A 27,637-nucleotide genomic window follows, 5' to 3' on the forward strand; every position below is an offset into this window, starting at 1 on the left:
CAGGGCTCCATGTAGAACCCTCCACTGGAGATCCCCTGACCTCTTTGGTGCTGGGGGCTTGTCCTGGTCCTCCAGACCCCCTTGCCAGTCCCCAGTCTCTGCAATCACCTGCAGTGGCGGTAACATTGGTGGCCCCTTCCCCTTTGGCCACTCAAGCACCCTCCTTACCGGCTCAGACAGTGCCTCCTCGACCTCCTCCAGGAATTTTCTCCAGCAGCCTAAGAGACGTTATTCCTGTTTGTTGTGCCAGGACTTCCGGGGTTTTCCACCCCTCCTCCACCAGCAGTCGCAGGTCACCCAGCCTTAGTAAACCCGCTGCCATCAGTCGCCTCTGCAGGGTGGCAGACTGAACCGATCTCAAAGGGATGGCTGGGTTGTGGAAGATAGGCTCCTCCCACACCCACAGCGCAGGCTCCACACCCCCTTCTCGTGTGGGCCTTAGCAGCTGCCAGGCCCTCAGCACCGCAGAGTAAAAATCAGAGAGACCTGCTGTACTCAACCTCTCCAGCCTCATGAGGAACAGCTGCCGGTCCAACTCTAATCCGCCAGCTCTCCTAGTGCGCATTCTTGTTCCCTCCAGCCAACATCAGTATGGTACATCAGTCTCTGTGCCGCCTTTAGTCTGAAAGTATCCACCCTGCTCTCCAGTTCCACCAGGCCCTGTCCTCCTTTGTGGACGGTCATGTACAACACTGCCGCCCTCAGCCAGTGATGGCCCGAACAGAAAAAGTCCACCAGCTTGCAGTGCAGATCTGCGAGCAGACCGGCGGGGGGGGGGGGGGGTTGAGAACAGCCAGTTTCTGCCACAGAGAAGATGACACCAGGTTGTTGATTATCAGCACCCTCCCTCTATATGGCACTTTATATGGCACTTGGGACAGGAGCCACCTCCACCTGGCCAGTCTTGACACCACTGCCTGTGACAGCCCCTCCCAGTTCTTCCTGACCCACCTCTCCAAGCCCAGGTACACCCCCAACATTTTTAGCACTTCACAACCCCACTGAAAACCCCCTGGAAGCAGAGGAGGAGCACTATCCCCCGATGCCCCATATAACAGAGCTTTACACTTGCCCCAGTTTACCTAAGCTGACGAAGCTCCCTCGTACACCTTCAGACTGGTCTCTAGTGCCTGCATATCCTGCCCATCACAGAAATGTAATCTGCATATGCTGACACTGCTATGCCTGTCACCACACCCATGCCTGTCCAGCACACTCCCTGCAGTCTCCTGCGTAGCAGGCCCAAAAAAGGCTCAATGGCTAGTGTATGTAACTGCTCCGATAGAGGGCATCCTTGTCTAATGCCCCGTTTCACCCAGACTGGCCTACTGAGCCCCCCTTCCACCTTGACCCTACATGACACCCCAGCATACAACAGCTTCACACAGGTCAAAAAACTCTTGCCAAACATCACATTAAACAGATACTCATGGTCCACTCTATCAAAAGCCTTGTCTTGATCTAAAGAGACCAGTCCAAAGTTCACATTAGAACCTCTCGACCATCCCGGAACACAATATGTTTGGTCATTGTGTAGTATCGAGTCCAGATGGGACTTCAGTCTGTTAGAGAGGACCTTGGCAAATATATTGTAGTCCGCACAGAGCAATGCCACAGGCCTCCAGTTCTAAACCTCTACTTAATCACCCTCCCGGATCCGGGATCCTCCTCATCAGAAACGCTGACTAGCATAGCCTATTCTAGCGCCACAGGGAATATCATATAATATAATTTAATGAAATCACAAGTCCAAAACAGCAAATGAAAGATAAACATCTTGTGAATCCAGCCAACATGTCCGATTTTTAAAATGTTTTACAGCGAAAACACAACATATATTTATGTTAGCTCACCACAATAGCCAAACACACAACGCCATTTTTTCACCGCAAAGATAGCTTTCACAAAACCCACAAATAAAGATAAAAATAATCACTAGCCTTTGAACAACTTCATCAGATGACAGTCTTATGACATCATGTTATACAATACATTTATGTTTTGTTTGAAAATGTGCATATTTATAGGTATAAATCGTAGTTTTACATTGCAGCCATAGTCACAAATGGCACCAAAACAGACAGAATAATTACAGAGAGCAACGTGAAATAAGAAATACTCATCATAAAACTTTTATGAAAAATACATGTTGTACAGCAAATGAAAGATAAACATCTTGTGAATCCAGCCAATATTTCCGATTTTTTAAGTGTTTTACAGCGAAAACACAACATATATTTATGTTAGCTCACCACAATAGCCCAAAACACAACGCCATTTTTTCACCGTAAAGATAGCTTTCACAAAACCCACAAATAGAGATAAAATTAATCACTAACCTTTGAACAACTTCATCAGATGACAGTCTTATGACATCATGTTATACAATACATTTATGTTTTGTTCAAAAATGTGCATATTTATAGCTACAAATCTGGGTTTTACAACGCAGCCATCGTCACAAAGAGCACCAAAATGTCCGGAGAAATTTTGGAGAGTCACGTAATCTAACAGAAAAACTCATCATAAACTTTGCTGAAAAATACATGTTGGACATATAATTAAAGATACACTGGTTCTTAATGCAACCGCTGTGTTAGATTTAAAAAAAATAACTTTAGTAAAAAGCACAGCATACAATAATCTGAGAATTCTCCGCCATGTTGGAGTCCACATATTCAACAAAAATACGAAATAACATCATAAATATTATCTTACCTTTGATGAACTTTCATCAGAATGCAGTGCCAGGAGTCCTAGTTCCACAATAAATCGTTGTTTTGTTTTAGAATGTCCATTTCTTCTGTCGAATTAGCAACTTTGGCTAGCATAGTGGAGCGCACATGTCCATGAACGTTTGGCGCATGGAACGAAAAATTCCAAAAGTCATAATAAAAGTTGAATAAACTGGTCAAACTCAGTTGAAAATCCATCTTTATGATGTTTTTCTCATATGTATCCAATAACGTCCCAGACGGAGCATTTCTTCGTGTCTACCTAACGCATTGCAGAAAATGATATGGTGCTCCCTGGTGCGCAGCAAAATACTGCCAATATGGCTGACCTGTCACTCCAAAAGCTCTCATTCGGTCCCACATCAGGCTAGACACCTCATTCAACGTTCTACTGCCTGTTGACATCTAGTGGAAGGCGTATGAAGTGCATACATATCCATAAATACAAGGCAATTGAATAGGCGAAGCCTGTCCCAGAGACCCATTTCAGAATTTTCACTTCCTGTTTGGAACTTTGCCTGCCAAATGAGTTCTGTTTTACTCACAGATATAATTCAAACAGTTTTAGAAACTTCAGAGTGTTTTCTATCCAATAGTAATAATAATATGCATATCATATGATCTAGAACAGAGTACGAGGCCGTTTAATTTGGGCACTATTTATTCCCAAAGTGGAAATGGCGCTCCCTATTAAGAAGAAGTTCACAAAAGTTCCCTTTTTTGGGCAGGAGAGTCAGAGCCGCCCGACGGCAGCTCATTGGCAACTCTCCTACCCCAACGCATTCACGCAACACGCAAAAGAAGTCCAGTCCAATTATTCCCCAGAATTTAAAAAAAACTCCACTGGGAGTCCAACGACCCCCGGTGCATGACCGTGGGACATCTGGGTTACAGCCTCTGACAGTTCATGGGAAAACAGAGGAATGTCCATTCCGACCACCAGCGTCTCCTCAGGCGCTACCTGTGAGAGTTCCTGTCTAAGACACCAAATAGAACCCCCCACTGTGTTAGGTGCATACACATTTATAAAGACAACACCCATGTTGTCCATTTCTGCTTTTACAACAAGCAGCCTACCCCTACACACCTCCTTTGAGGAGCAAATTTTTACAGACAGACCCAGTACAAAAAGGACAACCACCCTTGGACTAAAATTTGTCCAATGGCTCAACACACTTGCCACTTTCCACCAGAGCCCCCAATCGACTTAATTCACCACATCACTATGTGTCTCCTGCAGAAACAACACCTGTACTTCTTTTTTTACATATTCACCCAACACACTCCTCTTTCCCGCATCTCTGGCGCCATTTATATTGAGCGAGCCTACCCGAAGAGTCTCCATAAGAAGTGGGAGAAAGGCCAGCAAAGAAAGAGACCAATAGCAAAGCTCAAAAAGCCCCAGTGCCAGAAAAAAACGATTCATCTAAACAGTGTCTGAAGGTAGACCCTTACGCACTGTTGTGACCCACTTCCTCAAACTAAACCATTTCCTGGGTGAGAGGACACCATGTCCCTCATTTTTCATAGCATGTTGTACTGTTCTTACAAACTTTCTCAGATCAGAAAAAAGGCCTCAAGATGAACTTTTTCCCCCTTGGTCTCATTCAGGAACCTTGTCAGTTCCCTCAACATGTACTTTGACCCCTCTGCTTGACTGGCTGTCAGCTCCGGACCCATTGCAACCTCATCATCCTCTTCCTCAGACTCACTTTCCTCCCCATCTCCATCTCCCATCATGACCACCCGTCCTTCCTCTCCGGTCAGTTTCTCCCCCCCCCCAGCACCAGGCAAAGGTTCCATGGTGCCTTTGATCACACCAGCCTCTCCCCTCCTTTCTTCTCCCCCTTTTTCCTTTTCTGCTAGACACCCTCCTCCTCCTCCCCCCCAGTCTCTTACACTTCCCCACTATACTCTCCTCATCCGCTAGCATAACCTGACTAGACCCAGCCTCATCTACACCACCCTCCATAACCTGACTAGACCAAGCCTCAGCTACAGCACCATCCATAACATGACTAGACCCAGCCTCATCTACAACACCATCCATAGCATGACTAGACCCAGCCTCAGCTACAGCACCATCCATAACATGACTAGACCCAGCCTCATCTACACCACCATCCATAGCACGACTAGACCCAGCCTCAGCTACACCACCATCCATAGCATGACTAGACCCAGCCTCAGCTACCCCACCATCTCTAGCCTGACTAGGCCCAGCCTCATCTACACCACCATCCCTGGTATGACTAGGCCCAGCCTCTGCATCTCATTGCCCCATGCATGTTGACCTCGATTTCCCCCACTGGCGCTTGTGCCCTCACCTTGTCTATGGCCTTTGTGGGCATGCAAAACTCTTATGCCCCAAATCCCCACACTCAAAACACCGTAGACTATCTGTGCTGGCAAACCCTGCGCAGAGCCTCTCCCCATGCCTCACTTTAAAATGCACATTTAGCTGTTGCTCATTGTTATTCAGAAACATAAACACTTGCCTCCGGAACGAAACAACGTGCTTAACTGCATCTGCCTGAAACCCTGCTGACAGTACACGGAAACCACTAGCAAACTTACCAAAACGACTCAGCTCTTTCCTGATTTGATCATCCGTAATAAACAGAGCCAAATTTGCGACTACCACCCTGGTCGAAGGGGTAGAGAGAGGTGAAATTGGCACCAACACACCCCTTACAAATATTTCACTAGCAATTAGCCTGCCAACCATATTTGCTCTTTTCATGAACACAACCACAGCTTTGTTAATTCTAGAAGCAGAATGTATAAATTCAGCTCCTACCTGTTCACCGACTGCAAGCAGAACCTCCTCCACTTTAACTCCATTCTCAGGAACACACCTGAATCCATGTCGTATCAACAGCGTCTCCTCCGCGCTAGGCTGAGAAGCCATCGCACACACCACACCTTCCAAACCCCAGGAAACTAACTCTGTCCTCCTCCACCCTAGCTTTGAAAAAACCTGTGGATACCGCTAAAACAAATAGTGCATTGACCCTCCACCATAGAAAATAAAATCGAAAGAAAAGACCAAGAACAGAATCAAGAAAATAAGTTAGGACAGAGCCCTCTACACCAAACACTCAATCTCCCAGCATGCACTGCGAGAGAGAGGTAATGGCTTAGTCTGTGGTCTACTGAGGGGAATACACACACAAACACACACACACTGAGCTGTCCACCAACCACATCATCTGGAATGAGCCTGACCAGAATTACACAGGCCTCTTCCATGAGAAAGAGCAAAACATTCCGAAGAGAACTCGGAGAACCCGAGACAGAAGGGGCATGAAAAGCCTGAGAGACACTCTGACGTATTGAACCATTTATCAGTGCCAGTGTTGAAAGGTGTTAGCGAAGCAGCTTTGATGTTGTGAGTCTAGCTGGGGGTCATTGTCTTATGTCAGAAAGCGTGTCGATTCCGCCTGCAATGACCTGTCTCATATCTCACAAAAGAGTAATGGGATAGCTTGAAAGTAATTTGGCTACATTGTGCTCTCTAACGTTTGAACATTTTAGCTAGGTGCCGTCGCCTAATGAACCCCATTTCATTCTCAAAACAGGCTGAATTAATCAACGTTAAAAGAATACATCTGTAAATAATGTAGATGTGTTTTGGTTTGAGAAGTCTTAGTAGCACCAATTGACATTTAGCTAAGGAGTGTGTGCTTCAATGAGCGGTATTTCTGAAGTTTGACAATGGACACGAATGCTAGCATAAAAACAGCCAACATTAGCTTGCTTCTGAGTTAGTCACTGAAATGATGCTGCTAACCAACCAGCCACCTACTCTGTGCTGCACACACAATGTTGAATGTTTCCAACACAAAAGCTAGCTAGCAAGCTACTGTAGTTGTTGCTTACATTATTATGAGTTTTAATGAAGCAGCTGTTCTGCCAGAGTCATCACAGTAGCCTCCCAAGTCAGCTGACTGATCAGCTGACCCAACGATACAAAGTAAGATTAGCGATCGCGGAAAAACATGCTGATCTACGGACTGATTAGTAAAGGTAGAGCTAGCTATGTCAGTAAGATAGCTACAACAGTAAGCTGGCAGTGGCAACCGACACCCTTGCACATCATTTTAGCAGAGAAAGCCACCACTTTGTTTGTATTTTCTCACAATTGCAAACATTTACATCCCTGTCACAATGTTTGTAACAATTTAGCTAGTTATTCTGCCTTTTTCAAGCAGAGTCATGCGACAGCGCAGTGATATAAAAAGTACAGAACTATGTTTTCATTTTTGAACGGTGGAAGCTCCGGAATATTAAAATGTTAATATGAATTCCACGTCCGACAAAACAGATCGATTGAAGGATGAGTGTGGCGTAGGTGTGACGCCATCTGACATTAGACAGCGGCCAGGGGTGAGATAAACCTGTTGCCAACTCCTGTAAGAACACACAACCCAAACAAAGACATTGTTATGTCTAGTGTATCTTGGCCTAAGATCAAATAAGTCCAATAACTGTCTAAATTGTTGTTATTGGTGACGTCTTGTCTTTTCACACCCATCTATTTTGCCAGGTCTCAATACGGTTGGCATTATGTTGGTAAATCAGGGGTGACCAACTCCAGCCCTCATGAGTCACAGTCCTGTTTGGTAACCCTTTCTCCAGAGAATGTTATTGATCTATTTGAGACTCAACACGTTGTCCAGGTATTTGCTAATCAGTTTCAGATTAGAAATAAAAGATGAAAACCAGCAGACACTACAACCTTCACGGCGGCCGGCACCCCTGCTCCAAACCAAATGAACCTAGTCAGGCCCTTCTATAGTCAGGTTAGTCTTTCTCCCACTAGTGGTTAAGGTTAGTCTTTCTCCCACTAGTGGTTAAGGTTAGTCTTTCTCCCACTAGTGGTTAAGGTTAGTCTTTCTCCCACTAGTGGTTAAGGTTAGTCTTTCTCCCACTAGTGGTTAAGGTTAGTCTTTCTCCCACTAGTGGTTAAGGTTAGTCTTTCTCCCACTAGTGGTTAAGGTTAGTCTTTCTCCCACTAGTGGTTAAGGTTAGTCTTTCTAGCACTAGTGGTTAAGGTTAGTCTTTCTCCCACTAGTGGTTAAGGTTAGTCTTTCTAGCCCTAGTGGTTAAGGTTAGTCTTTCTCCCACTAGTGGTTAAGGTTAGTCTTTCTCCCACTAGTGGTTAAGGTTAGTCTTTCTCCCACTAGTGGTTAAGGTTAGTCTTTCTCCCACTAGTGGTTAAGGTTAGTCTTTCTCCCACTAGTGGTTAAGGTTAGTCTTTCTAGCCCTAGTGGTTAAGGTTAGTCTTTCTAGCCCTAGTGGTTAAGGTTAGTCTTTCTAGCCCTAGTGGTTAAGGTTAGTCTTTCTCCCACTAGTGGTTAAGGTTAGTCTTTCTCCCACTAGTGGTTAAGGTTAGTCTTTCTAGCCCTAGTGGTTAAGGTTAGTCTTTCTCCCACTAGTGGTTAAGGTTAGTCTTTCTAGCCCTAGTGGTTAAGGTTAGTCTTTCTAGCCCTAGTGGTTAAGGTTAGTCTTTCTCCCACTAGTGGTTAAGGTTAGTCTTTCTAGCCCTAGTGGTTAAGGTTAGTCTTTCTCCCACTAGTGGTTAAGGTTAGTCTTTCTCCCACTAGTGGTTAAGGTTAGTCTTTCTCCCACTAGTGGTTAAGGTTAGTCTTTCTCCCACTAGTGGTTAAGGTTAGTCTTTCTCCCACTAGTGGTTAAGGTTAGTCTTTCTAGCCCTAGTGGTTAAGGTTAGTCTTTCTAGCCCTAGTGGTTAAGGTTAGTCTTTCTAGCCCTAGTGGTTAAGGTTAGTCTTTCTCCCACTAGTGGTTAAGGTTAGTCTTTCTAGCCCTAGTGGTTAAGGTTAGTCTTTCTAGCCCTAGTGGTTAAGGTTAGTCTTTCTAGCCCTAGTGGTTAAGGTTAGTCTTTCTCCCACTAGTGGTTAAGGTTAGTCTTTCTCCCACTAGTGGTTAAGGTTAGTCTTTCTCCCACTAGTGGTTAAGGTTAGTCTTTCTAGCCCTAGTGGTTAAGGTTAGTCTTTCTCCCACTAGTGGTTAAGGTTAGTCTTTCTCCCACTAGTGGTTAAGGTTAGTCTTTCTCCCACTAGTGGTTAAGGTTAGTCTTTCTAGCCCTAGTGGTTAAGGTTAGTCTTTCTCCCACTAGTGGTTAAGGTTAGTCTTTCTCCCACTAGTGGTTAAGGTTAGTCTTTCTAGCCCTAGTGGTTAAGGTTAGTCTTTCTCCCACTAGTGGTTAAGGTTAGTCTTTCTCCCACTAGTGGTTAAGGTTAGTCTTTCTCCCACTAGTGGTTAAGGTTAGTCTTTCTCCCACTAGTGGTTAAGGTTAGTCTTTCTCCCACTAGTGGTTAAGGTTAGTCTTTCTAGCCCTAGTGGTTAAGGTTAGTCTTTCTAGCCCTAGTGGTTAAGGTTAGTCTTTCTCCCACTAGTGGTTAAGGTTAGTCTTTCTCCCACTAGTGGTTAAGGTTAGTCTTTCTAGCCCTAGTGGTTAAGGTTAGTCTTTCTCCCACTAGTGGTTAAGGTTAGTCTTTCTCCCACTAGTGGTTAAGGTTAGTCTTTCTAGCCCTAGTGGTTAAGGTTAGTCTTTCTCCCACTAGTGGTTAAGGTTAGTCTTTCTCCCACTAGTGGTTAAGGTTAGTCTTTCTCCCACTAGTGGTTAAGGTTAGTCTTTCTCCCACTAGTGGTTAAGGTTAGTCTTTCTCCCACTAGTGGTTAAGGTTAGTCTTTCTAGCCCTAGTGGTTAAGGTTAGTCTTTCTAGCCCTAGTGGTTAAGGTTAGTCTTTCTCCCACTAGTGGTTAAGGTTAGTCTTTCTCCCACTAGTGGTTAAGGTTAGTCTTTCTAGCCCTAGTGGTTAAGGTTAGTCTTTCTCCCACTAGTGGTTAAGGTTAGTCTTTCTCCCACTAGTGGTTAAGGTTAGTCTTTCTCCCACTAGTGGTTAAGGTTAGTCTTTCTCCCACTAGTGGTTAAGGTTAGTCTTTCTAGCCCTAGTGGTTAAGGTTAGTCTTTCTCCCACTAGTGGTTAAGGTTAGTCTTTCTCCCACTAGTGGTTAAGGTTAGTCTTTCTCCCACTAGTGGTTAAGGTTAGTCTTTCTCCCACTAGTGGTTAAGGTTAGTCTTTCTCCCACTAGTGGTTAAGGTTAGTCTTTCTAGCCCTAGTGGTTAAGGTTAGTCTTTCTAGCCCTAGTGGTTAAGGTTAGTCTTTCTCCCACTAGTGGTTAAGGTTAGTCTTTCTCCCACTAGTGGTTAAGGTTAGTCTTTCTAGCCCTAGTGGTTAAGGTTAGTCTTTCTAGCCCTAGTGGTTAAGGTTAGTCTTTCTCCCACTAGTGGTTAAGGTTAGTCTTTCTCCCACTAGTGGTTAAGGTTAGTCTTTCTAGCCCTAGTGGTTAAGGTTAGTCTTTCTCCCACTAGTGGTTAAGGTTAGTCTTTCTCCCACTAGTGGTTAAGGTTAGTCTTTCTCCCACTAGTGGTTAAGGTTAGTCTTTCTCCCACTAGTGGTTAAGGTTAGTCTTTCTAGCCCTAGTGGTTAAGGTTAGTCTTTCTCCCACTAGTGGTTAAGGTTAGTCTTTCTCCCACTAGTGGTTAAGGTTAGTCTTTCTCCCACTAGTGGTTAAGGTTAGTCTTTCTCCCACTAGTGGTTAAGGTTAGTCTTTCTCCCACTAGTGGTTAAGGTTAGTCTTTCTAGCCCTAGTGGTTAAGGTTAGTCTTTCTCCCACTAGTGGTTAAGGTTAGTCTTTCTCCCACTAGTGGTTAAGGTTAGTCTTTCTCCCACTAGTGGTTAAGGTTAGTCTTTCTCCCACTAGTGGTTAAGGTTAGTCTTTCTCCCACTAGTGGTTAAGGTTAGTCTTTCTAGCCCTAGTGGTTAAGGTTAGTCTTTCTAGCCCTAGTGGTTAAGGTTAGTCTTTCTCCCACTAGTGGTTAAGGTTAGTCTTTCTCCCACTAGTGGTTAAGGTTAGTCTTTCTAGCCCTAGTGGTTAAGGTTAGTCTTTCTAGCCCTAGTGGTTAAGGTTAGTCTTTCTAGCCCTAGTGGTTAAGGTTAGTCTTTCTCCCACTAGTGGTTAAGGTTAGTCTTTCTCCCCCTAGTGGTTAAGGTTAGTCTTTCTCCCACTAGTGGTTAAGGTTAGTCTTTCTCCCCCTAGTGGTTAAGGTTAGTCTTTCTCCCACTAGTGGTTAAGGTTAGTCTTTCTAGCCCTAGTGGTTAAGGTTAGTCTTTCTCCCACTAGTGGTTAAGGTTAGTCTTTCTCCCACTAGTGGTTAAGGTTAGTCTTTCTCCCACTAGTGGTTAAGGTTAGTCTTTCTCCCACTAGTGGCTAAGGTTAGTCTTTCTCCCACTAGTGGTTAAGGTTAGTCTTTCTCCCACTAGTGGTTAAGGTTAGTCTTTCTCCCACTAGTGGTTAAGGTTAGTCTTTCTCCCACTAGTGGTTAAGGTTAGTCTTTCTCCCACTAGTGGTTAAGGTTAGTCTTTCTCCCACCAGTGGTTAAGGTTAGTCTTTCTCCCACTAGTGGTTAAGGTTAGTCTTTCTCCCACTAGTGGTTAAGGTTAGTCTTTCTCCCACTAGTGGTTAAGGTTAGTCTTTCTCCCACTAGTGGTTAAGGTTAGTCTTTCTCCCACTAGTGGTTAAGGTTAGTCTTTCTCCCACTAGTGGTTAAGGTTAGTCTTTCTCCCACTAGTGGTTAAGGTTAGTCTTTCTCCCACTAGTGGTTAAGGTTAGTCTTTCTCCCACTAGTGGTTAAGGTTAGTCTTTCTAGCCCTAGTGGTTAAGGTTAGTCTTTCTCCCACTAGTGGTTAAGGTTAGTCTTTCTAGCCCTAGTGGTTAAGGTTAGTCTTTCTCCCACTAGTGGTTAAGGTTAGTCTTTCTAGCCCTAGTGGTTAAGGTTAGTCTTTCTCCCACTAGTGGTTAAGGTTAGTCTTTCTCCCACTAGTGGTTAAGGTTAGTCTTTCTAGCCCTAGTGGTTAAGGTTAGTCTTTCTCCCACTAGTGGTTAAGGTTAGTCTTTCTAGCCCTAGTGGTTAAGGTTAGTCTTTCTCCCACTAGTGGTTAAGGTTAGTCTTTCTCCCACTAGTGGTTAAGGTTAGTCTTTCTAGCCCTAGTGGTTAAGGTTAGTCTTTCTAGCCCTAGTGGTTAAGGTTAGTCTTTCTCCCACTAGTGGTTAAGGTTAGTCTTTCTCCCACTAGTGGTTAAGGTTAGTCTTTCTCCCACTAGTGGTTAAGGTTAGTCTTTCTCCCACTAGTGGTTAAGGTTAGTCTTTCTCCCACTAGTGGTTAAGGTTAGTCTTTCTCCCACTAGTGGTTAAGGTTAGTCTTTCTAGCCCTAGTGGTTAAGGTTAGTCTTTCTAGCCCTAGTGGTTAAGGTTAGTCTTTCTCCCACTAGTGGTTAAGGTTAGTCTTTCTCCCACTAGTGGTTAAGGTTAGTCTTTCTCCCACTAGTGGTTAAGGTTAGTCTTTCTCCCACTAGTGGTTAAGGTTAGTCTTTCTCCCACTAGTGGTTAAGGTTAGTCTTTCTCCCACTAGTGGTTAAGGTTAGTCTTTCTCCCACTAGTGGTTAAGGTTAGTCTTTCTCCCACTAGTGGTTAAGGTTAGTCTTTCTCCCACTAGTGGTTAAGGTTAGTCTTTCTCCCACTAGTGGTTAAGGTTAGTCTTTCTAGCCCTAGTGGTTAAGGTTAGTCTTTCTAGCCCTAGTGGTTAAGGTTAGTCTTTCTAGCCCTAGTGGTTAAGGTTATAATGTACCAGATCAATGTGGAGCTATGTACAGGGGGTACCAGTACCAGATCAATTTGCAGAGATGCAATGTACTTGAGGTAGATATGTACATGAAGGCAGGGTAAAGTGACTAGGCATCAGGATAGATAATAATAAGGTATTTGAGGTAGATATGTACATGAAGGCAGGGTAAAGTGACTAGACATCAGGATAGATAATAATAAGGTATTTGAGGTAGATATGTACATGAAGGCAGGGTAAAGTGACTAGGCATCAGGATAGATAATAATAAGGTATTAGAGGTAGATATGTACATGAAGGCAGGGTAAAGTGACTAGGCATCAGGATAGATAATAATAAGGTATTTGAGGTAGATATGTACATGAAGGCAGGGTAAAGTGACTAGACATCAGGATAGATAATAATAAGGTATTTGAGGTAGATATGTACATGAAGGCAGGGTAAAGTGACTAGACATCAGGATAGATAATAATAAGGTATTTGAGGTAGATATGTACATGAAGGCAGGGTAAAGTGACTAGACATCAGGATAGATAATAATAAGAGTAAAATAAAGAACAGAGTAGCAGCAGCAAATGATGAGTGTAAAAGTGTGTGTGTTTCTATGTTTGTTGTGTCGGTATTTAGGAATGTGTGTTATGTGTGTGTGTGCGTGTGTGCGTGCGTATTTAGTGTTTGAATGTGTGAGGGATTTGTGACAGTGTAGTGTCTATGAGTGAGTGTGTATATGGTGTGTGTATATAAAGTCTAGTGAGTGTGTATATGGTGTGTATATAAAGTCTAGTGAGTGTGTATATGGTGTGTATATAAAGTCTAGTGAGTGTGTATATGGTGTGTATATAAAGTCTAGTGAGTGTGTATATGGTGTGTATATAAAGTCTAGTGAGTGTGTATATGGTGTGTATATAAAGTCTAGTGAGTGTGCATATGGTGTGTATATAAAGTCTAGTGAGTGTGTATATGGTGTGTGTATAAAGTCTAGTGAGTGTGTATATGGTGTGTATATAAAGTCTAGAGAGTGTGTATATGGTGTGTATATAAAGTCTAGAGAGTGTGTATATGGTGTGTATATAAAGTCTAGTGAGTGTGTATATGGTGTGTATATAAAGTCTAGTGAGTGTGCATATGGTGTGTATATAAAGTCTAGTGAGTGTGTATATGGTGTGTATATAAAGTCTAGTGAGAGTGCATATGGTGTGTATATAAAGTCTAGAGAGTGTGCGTAGGGTCAGTGCAGATAGTTTGTGCTTCTTCAGGATCGGTGGGTCCCCTGCGGGATGGTTGAGCTAACGTAGGCTAATGCGATTAGCATGAGGTTGTATGTAACAACAACATTTCCCAGGACATAGACATATCTGATATTGGCAGAAAGCTTAAATTCTTGTTAATCTAACTGCACTGTCCAATTTACAGTAGCTATTACAGTGAAAGAATACCATGCTATTGTTTGAAGAGAGTGCAAAGTTATAAAGAAATTAGGCACATTTGGGCAGTCTTGATACAACATTTTGAACAGAAATGCAATGGTTCATTGGATCAGTCTAAAACTTTGCACAAACACTTCTGCCATCTAGTGGCCGAAATATAAACTGCACATGGGCTCGAATAATACATTATGACCTTTCTCTTGTATTTCAAAGATGATGATACAAAAAAAATACAAAAAACTGTTGTTTTTTTCTTTGTATTATCTTTTACCAGATCTAATGTGTTATATTCTCCTACATTCCTTTCATATTTCCACAAACTTCAAAGTTTCCTTTCAAATGGTATCAATAAAATACAGGCTTCAGGGCCTGAGCTACAGGCAGTTATATTTGGCTATGTCATTTTAGGCAAAAAAAAATTAAAGCGCTGATCCTTAAGAGGTTTTAATTGACTATATAGAAGTCTGGCTCAGGGGTAGAAGTGTCTCGGTGCCTGTTCATCCGAGAGCCAATGCTCCGGTACCTTTTGCCGGACGGTAGCCGAGTGAACAGTCTATGGCTTGCGTGGCTGGAGTCTTTGACATTTTTCCAGGCTGTTCCCTGACACCGCCTGATATAGAGATCCTGAATGGCAGGGAGCTCGGTCCCAGTGATGTACTGGGCTGTCCGCATCACCCTTTATATCACTTTGCATTCAAGGGCGGTGCAATTCCCATACCAAGCGGTGATGCAGCCAGTCAAGATGCTCTCGATGGTGCAGCAATAGAACTTTATGAGGATCTGAGGACCCATGCTAATTATTTTCAGCCTCCTGAGGGGGGGAAGAGGCACTGCCGTGCCCTCTTCATGACTGTGCTGGTGTATAGTGTGTGGACCATGTTAAGTCCTTAGTGATGTGGATGCCAAGGAGCTTGAAGCTCTCGACCCGCTTCACAACAGCCCTGTTGATGTGGAATGGGGGCGTGCTCTCCCCTCTTTCTCCTATAGTCCACGATCAGCTCCTTGGTCTTAGTGACGTTGAGGGAGAGGTTGTTGTCCTGGCACCACACTGCTAAGTCCACCATCGATGATGGTGTTGGAGTTGTGAATGGCCATGCGCATCGTGGGTTAACAGGGAGCGCAGGAGGGGCCCCTATGTTGAGGGTCAGTGTGGAGTAGGTGTTGTTGCCTACCCTCACCACCTTAGGCCGATCCGTCAGGACGTCCAGGATCCAGTTGCAGAGTGAGAGATTCAGTCCCAGGGTCCCTAGGTAGGTGATGAGCTTGGAGGGGACTATGGTGTTGAATACCAAGCTTCCATTCCTCCTTTCACAAGGGAATTTATGGCTGATTTAAATTGTCAACCCTGTTACGGTCAACTATGTTACTTTATTTGGCACGTAATAGGTTTTTCTTTAACCTCTTGAGATGGTAAAATGTTTTTGAGATGAGATGGTAAAATGTTGAACATGTGCTCTTTATGACCGAATGTTAAAGTGAGTTACACTTCTCAAGATGCACTGAATCGGTGGAACGAACCTACAGTCAATTCCCAAGCAAATCAAAGTGAGCTATGTACCATATAGTTAATACACATTTAGTATGGGCTTGTGTGTTATTGTAGTGATAGGGCAGTGTTTCCCCAGCTTCAGTCCTCCAGTACGCCAACAGCACACATTTTTTTGTTGTAGATCCGGACAAAAACACCTGATTCAAGTCATTGAGGACTTGATGATTAATTGATATGTTGAATCAGTTGTGCCTTGTCCGGGGCTCATAGTGTGATGTGTACTCAAGGACTGGAGTTGAGAAACACTGAGTCTCGGAGCCAGGCCTTTCTAGCCTGTTTGGGGTGCAGTACGCTGAGTCTGGTCACTAGGGCTTTTTAACCTGTTTGGGGTGCAGTAAACTGAGTCTGGTCACTAGGGCTTTCTAACCTGTTTGGGGTGCAGTAAACTGAGTCTGGTCACTAGGGCTTTCTAACCTGTTTGGGGTGCAGTAAACTGAGTCTAGTCACTAGGGCTTTTTAACCTGTTTGGGGTGCAGTAAACTGAGTCTAGTCACTAGGGCTTTTTAACCTGTTTGGGGTGCAGTAAACTGAGTCTGGGAGCCAGGCCTTTCTAGCCGGTTTGGGGTGCAGTACGCTGAGTCTGGTCACTAGGGCTTTTTAACCTGTTTGGGGTGCAGTAAACTGAGTCTGGGAGCCAGGCCTTTCTAGCCGGTTTGGGGTGCAGTACGCTGAGTCTGGTCACTAGGGCTTTTTAACCTGTTTGGGGTGCAGTAAACTGAGTCTGGTCACTAGGGCTTTCTAACCTGTTTGGGGTGCAGTAAACTGAGTCTGGTCACTAGGGCTTTTTAACCTGTTTGGGGTGCAGTAAACTGAGTCTGGGAGCCAGGCCTTTCTAGCCGGTTTGGGGTGCAGTAAGCTGAGTCTGGTCACGAGGGCTTTTTAACCTGTTTGGGGTGCAGTAAGCTGAGTCTGGTCACTAGGGCTTTTTAACCTGTTTGGGGTGCAGTAAACTGAGTCTGGTCACTAGGGCTTTCTAGCCGGTTTGGGGTGCAGTACGCTGAGTCTGGTCACTAGGGCTTTTTAACCTGTTTGGGGTGCAGTAAACTGAGTCTGGGAGCCAGGCCTTTCTAGCCGGTTTGGGGTGCAGTAAGCTGAGTCTGGTCACGAGGGCTTTTTAACCTGTTTGGGGTGCAGTAAGCTGAGTCTGGTCACTAGGGCTTTCTAGCCTGTTTGGGGTGCAGTACGCTGAGTCTGGTCACTAGGGCTTTTTAACCTGTTTGGGGTGCAGTAAACTGAGTCTGGGAGCCAGGCCTTTCTAGCCGGTTTGGGGTGCAGTAAGCTGAGTCTGGTCACGAGGGCTTTTTAACCTGTTTGGGGTGCAGTAAACTGAGTCTGGTCACTAGGGCTTTTTAACCTGTTTGGGGTGCAGTAAGCTGAGTCTGGTCACTAGGGCTTTTTAACCTGTTTGGGGTGCAGTAAGCTGAGTCTGGGAGCCAGGCCTTTCTAGCCTGTTTGAACTCTTTGTTATAAGATATGTCAACTCCTACTGATGACGGGGGAACCCCTGCTGATGACGGGGGAACCCCTACTGATGACGGGGGAACTCCTACTGATGACGGGGGAACCCCTACTGATGACAGGGGAACCCCTACTGATGACGGGGGAACCCCTACTGATGACGGGGGAACCCCTACTGATGATGGGGGAACTCCTACTGATGACGGGGAACCCCTACTGATGACGGTGGAACCCCTACGGATGACGGGGGAACTCCTACTGATGACGGGGAACCCCTACTGATGACGGTGGAACCCCTACTGATGACGGGGGAACTCCTACTGATGACGGGGGAACTCCTAATGATGACGGGGAACCCCTACTGATGACAGTGGAACCCCTACTGATGACGGGGGAACCCCCTACTGATGACGGGGGAACCCCTACGGATGACGGGGAACCCCTACTGATGACGGTGGAACCCCTACTGATGACGGTGGAACCCCTACTGATGATGGGGGAACCCCTACTGATGACGGGGAACCCCTACTGATGACGGGGAACCCCTACTGATGAGGGGAACCCCTACTGATGACGGGGGAACTCCTACTGATGACGGGGAACTCCTACAGTACGTCATGGCTGGGAGGAACTCTTCCTTACGCTTCACCACACCCAACACTAAACTGGCAATAACCTAGACATATCTGTGGGTTGGTGTGTGTGTGTGTGTGTGCGTGCGTGCGTGCATGTGTGGGCGGGTGCGTACGTGGGTGTGTGTGTGTGTGTGTGTGTGTGCGTGCGTGTGAGACCCCATTTGTTTCCATGCCAATAAAGCCCTCGCATTGAATTGAAAGGGATGGAGAGGGAGAGAGAAAGGGATGGAGAGAGAAAGGGAGAGGGAGTGGGGACATCGAGGGACAGCGAAAGAGAGGATGTGTGTGTGTGTGTGTGTGTGTGTGTGCACGTGTGATTCACTGGTGTTACTAGACACTATGATTCCTCCCTAGAGCTCCTGTAAGCTCCCTCAGTGAGTGGGAGGGGAGACGCTGTTTTCATGGAACATTTGGATGAGGGAAGGACTGCTCATCTGTGTTACATTTAGTCTCACTCTCAGCTACACAGACAGACAGACAGACAGACAGACAGACAGACAGACAGACAGACAGACAGACAGACAGACAGACAGACAGACAGACAGACAGACAGACAGACAGACAGACAGACAGACAGACAGGAGAGACAGACCTTCCTTAACAAAGCCATCACCTACAGAGAGATGAACCTGGAGAAGAGTCCCCTAAGCAAGCTGGTCCTGGGGCTCTGTTCACAAACACAAGCTATTTATTTTAAAAAATGTAAATAGAAAAAAAAAGATGTAAATATAGGACAAAACACACATCACGACAAGAGAGACAACACACCACTACATAAAGAGAGACCTACGACAACAACATAGCAAGGCAGCAACACACGACAACACAGCATGGTAGCAACACAACATGGTACAAACAATATTTGGAACAGACAACAGCACAAAGGGCAAGAAGGTCGAGACAACAACACATCACGCAAAGCAGCCACAACTGTAAGTAATAGTGTCCATGATTGAGTCTTTGAATGAAGAGATGGAGATAAATCATGATTACTAGACACATTGGGGAAAAAAATACAAAAAAACAGTGCAAACTAGAATGCTAGAATACCTGACCACTGTGACTGACCCAAACTTAAGGAAAGCTTTGAGTATGTACAGACTCAGTGAGAATAGCCTTCAACGAGCTCTATAAGGCCTTTAGAAAACAAGAAAATGCTCATCCAGAGGCGGCGCTCCTATTGGCCGGGGACTTTAATCCGTTTTACCTAATTTCTACGAGCAGGTTACATGTCCAACCAGAGGGAAAAAAACTCTAGACCACCTTTACTCCACACAGAGATATATACAAAGCTATCCCTCGCCCTCCACTTGGCAAATCTGACCATAATTCTATCCTCCCGATTCCTGCTTACAAGCTAAAACTAAAGCAGGAAGTACCAGTGACTCGCTCAGATGACGCAGATGCTAAACTACAGGACTGTTTTGCACAGACTGGAATGTGTTCCAGAGTTCTTCCGATGGCATTGAGGAGTACACCAAATCAGTCACTGGCTTCATCAGTAAGTGCATCGATGACATCGTCCCCACAGTGACCGTACGTACACACCCCAACCAGAAGCCATGGATTACAGACAACATCCTCACTGAGCTAAAGGCTAGAGCTGCTGCTTTCAAGGAGCAGGACTCCAACTCGGACGCTTATAATAAATCCCGCAATGCCCTCCGACGAACCATTAAACAGGCAAAGTGTCAATGCAGGACTACGATTGAATCCTACAACACTGGCTCCGACGCTCGTCGGATGTGACAGGGCTTGCAAACTATTACGGCCTACAAAGGGAAGCACAGCCGCGAGCTGCCCAGTGACACGAGCCTACCAGACGAGCTTAATAACTTCTATGCGCACTTTGAGGCAAACACTGAAGCATGCATGCTCTCCGTAGCCGATGTGAGTAAGAACTTTAAGCAGGTCAACATTCACAAGGCCGCGGGGCCAGATGGATTACCAGGACGTGTGCTCCGAGCATGCGCTGATCAACTGGCAAGTGTCTTCACTGACATTTTCAACCTGTCCCTGACCGAGTCTGTAATACCAACAACTTTAAAGCAGACATTTACATTTACATTTAAGTCATTTAGCAGACGCTCTTATCCAGAGCGACTTACAAGTTGGTGCATTCACCTTATGATGTCCAGTGGAACAACCACTTTACAATAGTGCATCTAACTCTAAGGGGGGGGGGGGGTTAGAAGGATTACTTTATCCTATCCTAGGTATTCCTTAAAGAGGTGGGGTTTCAGGTGTCTCCGGAAGGTGGTGATTGATTCCCAAGAACACCAAGGTAAGCTGCCTAAAAGACTAACCCGTAGCACACACGTCTGTAGTCATGACGTGCTTTGAAAGGCTGGTCATGGCTCACGTCAACACCATCAGAAACACTGGACCCACTACAAGCCCCAATAGATCCACGGACGACACAATATCTTCTGCGCTCCACACTGCCCTTTCCCACCTGGACAAGAGGAACACCTATGTGAGAATGCTGTTCATTGACTACAGCTCAGCGTTCAACAGCATAGTGCCCTCAAAGATCATCACTAAGCTAAGGACCCTGGGACTAAACACCTCCCTCTGCAACTGGACCCTGGACTACCTGACAGGCCACCCCCTGGTGGTAAGGGTAGGTAACAACACATTTGCCAAGCTGAGACTGACACAAAATTAAGGAAACTTTGACTATGTACAGACTCAGTGGGCAAAGCCTTGCTATTGAGAAAGGATGCCGTAGTCAGATCTGGCTCTCAAGAGAAGACAGGCTATGTGCACAATGCCCACAAAATGTTGTGGAAACAGAGCTGTACGTCCTAACCTCCTGCCAAATGTATGACCATATTAGAGACACATATTTCCCTCAGATTCCACAGACCCACAAAGAATTCGAAAACAAATCTAAATTTGATAAACTCCTATATATATATACAGTGGGGAGAACAAGTATTTGATACACTGCCGATTTTGCAGGTTTTCCTACTTACAAAGCATGTAGAGGTCTGTCATTTTTATCATAGGTACACTTCAACTGTGAGAGACGGAATCTAAAACAAAAATCCAGAAAATCACATTGTATGATTTTTAAGTAATTAATTTGCATTTTATTGCATGACATAAGTATTTGATCACCTACCAACCAGTAAGAATTCCGGCTCTCACAGACCTGTTAGTTTTTCTTTAAGAAGCCCTCCTGTTCTCCACTCATTACCTGTATTAACTGCACCTGTTTGAACTCGTTACCTGTATAAAAGACACCTGTCCACACACTCAATCAAACAGACTCCAACCTCTCCACAATGGCCAAGACCAGAGAGCTGTGTAAGGACATCAGGGATAAATTGTAGACCTGTACAAGGCTGGGATGGGCTACAGGACAATAGGCAAGCAGCTTGGTGAGAAGGCAACAACTGTTGGCACAATTATTAGAAAATGGAAGAAGTTCAAGATGACGGTCAATCACCCTCGGTCTGGGGCTCCATGCAAGATCTCACCTCGTGGGGCATCAATGATCATGAGGAATGTGAGGGATCAGCCCAGAACTACACGGCAGGACCTGGTCAATGACCTGAAGAGAGCTGGGACCACAGTCTCAAAGAAAACCATTAGTAACACACTACGCCGTCATGGATTAAAATCCTGCAGCGCACGCAAGGTCCCCCTGCTCAAGCCAGCGCATGTCCAGGCCCGTCTGAAGTTTGCCAATGACCATCTGGATGATCCAGAGGAGGAATGGGAGAAGGTCATGTGGTCTGATGAGACAAAAATAGAGCTTTTTGCTCTAAACTCCACTCGCCGTGTTTGGAGGAATAGAAGGATGAGTACAACCCCAAGAACACCATCCCAACCGTGAAGCATGGAGGTGGAAACATCATTCTTTGGGGATGCTTTTCTGCAAAGGGGACAGGACGACTGCACCGTATTGAAGGGAGGATGGATGGGGCCATGTATCGCGAGATCTTGACCAACAACCTCCTTCCCTCAGTAAGAGCATTGAAGATGGGTCGTGGCTGGGTCTTCCAGCATGACAACGACCCGAAACACACAGCCAGGGCAACTAAGGAGTGGCTCCTTAAGAAGCATCTCAAGGTCCTGGAGTGGCCTAGCCAGTCTCCAGACCTGAACCCAATAGAAAATCTTTGGAGGGAGCCGAAAGTCCGTATTGCCCAGCGACAGCCCCGAAACCTGAAGGATCTGGAGAAGGTCTGTATGGAGGAGTGGGCCAAAATCCCTGCTGCAGTGTGTGCAAACCTGGTCAAGAACTACAGGAAACGTATGATCTATGTAATTGCAAACTAAGGTTTCTGTACCAAATATTCAGTTCTGCTTTTCTGATGTATCAAATACTTATGTCATGCAATAAAATGCAAATTAATTAATTAAAAATCATACAATGTGATTTTCTGGATTTTTGTTTTAGATTCCTTCTCTCACAGTTGAAGTGTACCTATGATAAAAATTACAGACCTCTACATGCTTTGTAAGTAGGAAAACCTGCAAAATTGTCAGTGTATCAAATACTTGTTCTCCCCACTGTATATATATATATATTGGGTGAAATACCACAATGTGCCATCACAGCAGCAAGATGTGTGACCTGTTGCCACAAGAAAAGGGCAACCAGTGAAGAACAAACACCATTGTAAATATAACCTATTTTTACATTTATTTTATTTCCCTTTTGTACTTTAACTATTTGCACATCATTACAACTGTGTATATAGACATAATATGACATTTGAAATGTCTTTATTCTTTTGGAACTTTTGTGAGTGTAATGTTCACTGTTATTTTTTCATTGTTTCTTTCACTTTTGTTTATTATCAATTTCACTTTCTTTGGCAATGTAAACATGTTTCCCATGACAATAAAGCCCCTTGGATTGAAGAGAGAGAGAGAGAGAGAGAGAGAGAGAGAGAGAGAGAGAGAGAGAGAGAGAGAGAGAGAGAGAGAGAGAGAGAGAGAGAGAGAGAGAGAGAGAGAGAGAGAGAGAGAGAGACAGAGAGACAGAGACAGAGAGACAGAGAGAGAGAGAGAGACAGAGACAGAGACAGAGACAGAGAGAGAGAGAGAGAGAGAGAGAGAGAGAGAGAGACAGAGACAGAGACAGAGAGACAGAGACAGAGAGACAGAGAGAGAGAGAGAGAGAGAGACAGAGACAGAGAGACAGAGACAGAGACAGAGAGAGAGAGAGAGACAAAGACAGAGACAGAGAGACAGAGACAGAGACAGAGACAGAGAGACAGAGACAGAGAGACAGAGAGAGAGAGAGAGAGAGAGACAGAGACAGAGAGACAGAGAGACAGAGAGACAGAGAGACAGAGACAGAGACAGAGACTATTCCAGCGAACTCTCTTTGATGTTTATAGTTTAGACAACATGGGAGAGAAAAGAAAGGAGCGCCTTAGTAGTATAACATATAATAGCCCAGTTTCTTAGAGAATAACGGGTCTGGGTCATTTAAACACAAACTATTGTTTTTTTAACACTGATTTCCTTTATCGTGTTACACCTGCACTCCAAATGAGACACACATGTTTAGCCTGCTCCTTTCACCAAGTTGGCATCCTTCGCTGAGTAATCAGCTTTGACATAGTCAATGGATCAGCATCAGCTTCTCCCAGATGTTTGACATCAGAGTGAGTGAGGTCAGTGCGTTGTGTGTTTGTTTGTGTCTGTGTGTCTTTGTGTGTGTATTACCTGTGTCTGCTTGCCGCCCGGACTCCGTTCTGTGGCAGCGCCTGGGTCTGTCCGGAGTAGAGATTATACCGCTGCGGGTACGAAGCACCCCGAACTTCCCCGAACCATGTCAATACCCACAGGAAAATAAACATAACTGGTCCCGCCATCCCTCCACACGAAACAACAAAACCTAACTTTTAAGTGAAACTCTTAAATAATCCTCCCGTTTGTTAATGAACTTTTATTCCACACGAATAGCGGAGAAGTAAATTCCGATCAGCCGTGATGCACTGTCCCTCTCCAGAGTCGGGTAAGTCCATACTATCGACCCATAGTTAGGCTACAGCGGGATGTGAGACAGTATCTCCAACCCGTCTTCACTTCAACATTGATACTATAGTCCTCTGATTGATAGCACTTATATTGCTTTCAATGATGTCCAAAAGCAGCTGCTATTCACTTTATAATTCTTGTAAATGTGCCAAGACACTCCGAGGCGGATCTGTGAGCCTGCTGTTGTTTTTCCCGACGTTCAAATAAGCTACAGTTTCCGAGAAAAAGTTTAAGCTTTTAGTAAGTTAGTTATTGCGAAGCAAAGAAGGAAGCTGGAGTTTCAAGCGCAGCAGAATTGGAATGACTATGCTCCCCCTGACCAAGTTCCCCTTCTCTCTCCTTCTTCCCTCCCTCCTTTAGTGCGTTGCCCGACCCCTCCCTAGGCTACATATCCAGCACATATGCATATTTTGCACAGATCTAGGACCAGCGTAAACTCCCCAAATTGAGGTCAGTGGAAATTCTACATTGACATTAGATCAGTGCCTGAGAACATGTTGGGCTAATTCAACTCCCGACTTAGAACATCGTCTATATTTACTGTCACTTATCTGACCGCAGCACCGGTATACAGTATCTGCTCTTGGACAAACGGATGAGCGTTCTTGAAAAATAACTGAGGAGTTAGGTGTGTTTAGCTAGGGATGTCTTTGAAAAAGTCTCTGTGGAAAAGAGACTGGGAAGTTGATTACATACACTTACTTTCCAGTTGCAATCCTTGAAGTCGGAAGTTTACATAGGTTGGAGTCATTAAAACTTGTTTTTCAACCACTCCACAAATTTCTTGTTAACAATATATAGTTTTGGCAAGTCGGTTAGGATATCTACTTTGTGCATGACACAAGTCATTTTTCCAACAATTGTTTACAGACAGATTATTTCACTTATAATTCACTATATAACAATTCCAGTTGGTCAGAAGTTTACATACACTAAATCAACTGTGCCTTTAAACAGCTTGGAAAAATCCAGAAAATTATGTCATGGCTTTAGAAGCTTCTGATAGGCTGACATCATTTGAGTCAATTGGAGGTGTACCTGTGGATGTATTTCAAGGTCTACCTTCAAACTCAGTGCCTCTTTACTTGACATCATGGGAAAATCAAAAGAAATCAGCCAAGACCTCAGAAAAGAATTGTAGACCTCCACAAGTCTGGTTCATCCTTGGGAGCAATTTCCAAACGCCGGAAGGTGCACATTCATCTGTACTACAATAGTACGCAAGTTTAACCTCTCTGGGGTAGGGGGCAGTATTTTGACATCCGGATTAAAAGTGTGCCCAAAGTAAACTGCCTGTTACTCAGGCCCAGAAACTAGGATATGCATATAATTGGTAGATTTGGATAGAAAACTCTAAAAGGTTCCCAAACCCTGATTTTTCTGTTTTTGAATTTGGCGCTCTGCAATTTCACTGGATGTTGACCAGGTGGGACGGTAGCGTCCCACATACCCTAGAGAGGATAAACACCATGGGACCACGCAGCCATAATAGCGCTCAGGAAGGAGACACCTTCTGTCTCCTAGAGATGTACGTACTTTGGTGCGAAAAGTGCAAATCAATCCCAGAACAAAAACAAAGGACCTTGTCAAGATGCTGGAGGAAACAGTTACAAAAGTCTATATATCCACAGTAAAACGAAACCTATATCGACATAACCTGACAGGCCGCTCAGCAAGGAAGAAGCCACTGCTCCAAAACCGCCATAAAAAAGCCAGACTACGGTTTGCAACTGCACATGAGGACAAAGATCATACTTTTTGGAGAAATGTCCTCTGGTCTGATAAAAAAAATTTTTAAACTGTTTGGCCATAATGACCATTGTTATGTTTGGAGGAAAAAGGGGGACGCTTGCAAGCCGAAGAACACCATCCCAACCGTGAAGCACGGGGGTGGCAGCATCATGTTGTGAGGGAGCTTTGCTGCAGGAGGGACTGGTGCACTTCACAAAATGGATGGCATCATCAGGAGGAAATTATGTAGATTTATTGAAGCAACACCTCAAGACAGCAGTCAGGAAGTTAAAGCTTGGTCACAAATGGGTCTTCCAGATGGACAATGACCCCAAGCATACTTCCAAAGTTGTGTCAAAATGGCTTAAGGACAACAAAGTCAACATATTGGAGTGGCCATCACAAAGCCCTGACCTCAACCCTATAGAACATTTCTGGGCAGAACTGAAAAAGCGTGTTTGAGCAAGAAGACCTACAAACCTGACTCATTTACACCACCTCTGTTAGGAGGAATGGGCCAAAATTCACCCAACTTATTGTGGGAAGCTTGTGGAAGTCTACCTGAAACGTTTGACCCAAGTTAAACAATTTAAAGGCAATGCTACCCAAATACTAATTGAGTGTATGTAAACTTCTGACCCACTGGGAATGTGATGAAAGAAATAAAAGCTGAAATAAATCCTTCTCTCAACTATTATTCTGACATTTCACACTCTTAAAATAAAGTGGTGATCCTTACTGACCTAAAACAGGGAATTTTTACTAGGATTAAATGTCAGGAATTGTGAAAAACTGAGTTTAAATGTATTTGGCTAAGGTGTATGTAAACTTCCGACTTCAACTGTATGTCCTCATCTGAAGGACCATTGGGTTCCATGATAAGAGGTTAAAATCAAATTCCTAAAAATAAATAATAATCCGTGTACAGGTAGCATCACAAAAGTAGTGGCATAGAACACTAGGCCTAAGTCATTATAGATGACACACTATTTAGTGACTTCCAAATATTTCCATTGATATACCTCTATTAAGTTCCTGATCTTCTGATCTGAAAAAAAGGTTCTGGCTAGAACCAAAAAGGGTTAAATGCTTGCTTCATATATGGCAGCCCTAAAGGTTCTATATAGAACAAAAATTGGTTCAACATAGAACTCTATAATCGAACCCAAGGGTTCTATATGGAACCAATTTTGGTTCAGTGAATACGAACCCCTCGGGTTCTGATCAAAGAACCTGACAAAAAGGTTCTATATAGAACCTTTGGGCTGCCATATATGAAGCAAGCAATATAACCCTTTGGTTATATCCAGAACCTTTTTTCTAAGAGTGTAACCTATTCTCTAAAATCCATTCATTCATGCATTTGTTAGGCTATTCATTACCATTCAAATGATCTAGTCATTAGGGTCAGTGGCGATTTTAGCAAGTAAATCTTGGCGGGGCAAACCCCCCCCCCCCCCCCCCCAAGACAACTGGGAACTTGGAAAAAAACTGAGTTGAATCATGATGACTTCAGTAATCTTCAGGTCGGAGCTCTAGAAAGAGGCCAGAGTTCCCGACTTGGAATTCTGAGTTGGATGACCGTTCAAAACTTGTTTTCCCAGTCAGAGCTCGTTATTTTTGTAGTTCCCAGTTGTCTTGAACTCACTGTCTGAGATTTCCCAGTTCTGAGTTTCCATTTGTTTTGAAGAGAAGTCATGCTGGATTGACAGCATGGCCAATGTTGAATGTTTATCCTTTTAAGCTTGGAAAAGAGACCCTTAAACCCAGACCTGGACCACACATACACTCCATTGAATAGCAGGCTAGTGATTGCTTTGCAATGCTTGCAGTTAGCCACTGATTCCATCCAAATCACTGATTGTTGAATTTGCGATTTCCAACTTGTTGTGTAATGTTTATGTCCAATGGCCAATGAGCACTGATACGTTTTATCTATAATTTCTCTCCATAATTTATTTTCGTATGACAAGGATTGAAAAGGACTTGCCAATAACTTGCTAGCTATGATTTTGAAAGTATGATGTTGACATGTACGCTACCGTTCAAAAGTTTGTTCTGTGAAGGGAGTAGCACACAGCGTTGTACCAGATCTTCAGTTTCTATTAAATTTCTCGCATGGAATAGCCTTCATATCTCAGAACAAGAATAGACTGACGAGTTTCAGAAGAAAGTGCTTTGTTTCTGGCCATTTTGAGCCTGTAATCGAACCCACAAATGCTGATGCTCCAGATATTCAACTAGTCTGAAGAAGGACCGTTTTGTTGCTTCTTTACTTAGCACAACAGTTTTCAGCTGTGCTAACATAATTGCAAAAGGGTTTTCTAATGATAAATTAGCCTTTTAAAATGATAAACTTGGATTAGCTAACACAATGTGCCATTG

At 44.3% G+C, this 27,637-nt stretch overlaps 1 protein-coding gene across 2 annotated transcripts in view; it reads right to left on the bottom strand.

Annotated features, from left to right (window-relative positions):
- The window catches only part of LOC139563418 (EMILIN-1-A-like), a 94,902-nt gene extending 71,039 nt beyond the window's left edge, over window positions 1–23,863 (bottom strand). For both annotated transcript variants that reach the window (XM_071382072.1, XM_071382071.1), the window contains exon 1: window positions 23,207–23,863. In XM_071382072.1, the coding sequence (XP_071238173.1) occupies window positions 23,207–23,355 (149 nt within the window). In that variant the 5' untranslated portion in view covers window positions 23,356–23,863. The remainder of the gene's footprint in view (window positions 1–23,206) is intronic.
- Between the last annotated feature and the right edge of the window lie 3,774 nt (window positions 23,864–27,637).

Source organism: Salvelinus alpinus, chromosome 34 (genome assembly GCF_045679555.1).
Source record: "Salvelinus alpinus chromosome 34, SLU_Salpinus.1, whole genome shotgun sequence".
NCBI classification, from domain to species: Eukaryota; Metazoa; Chordata; class Actinopteri; order Salmoniformes; family Salmonidae; genus Salvelinus; species Salvelinus alpinus.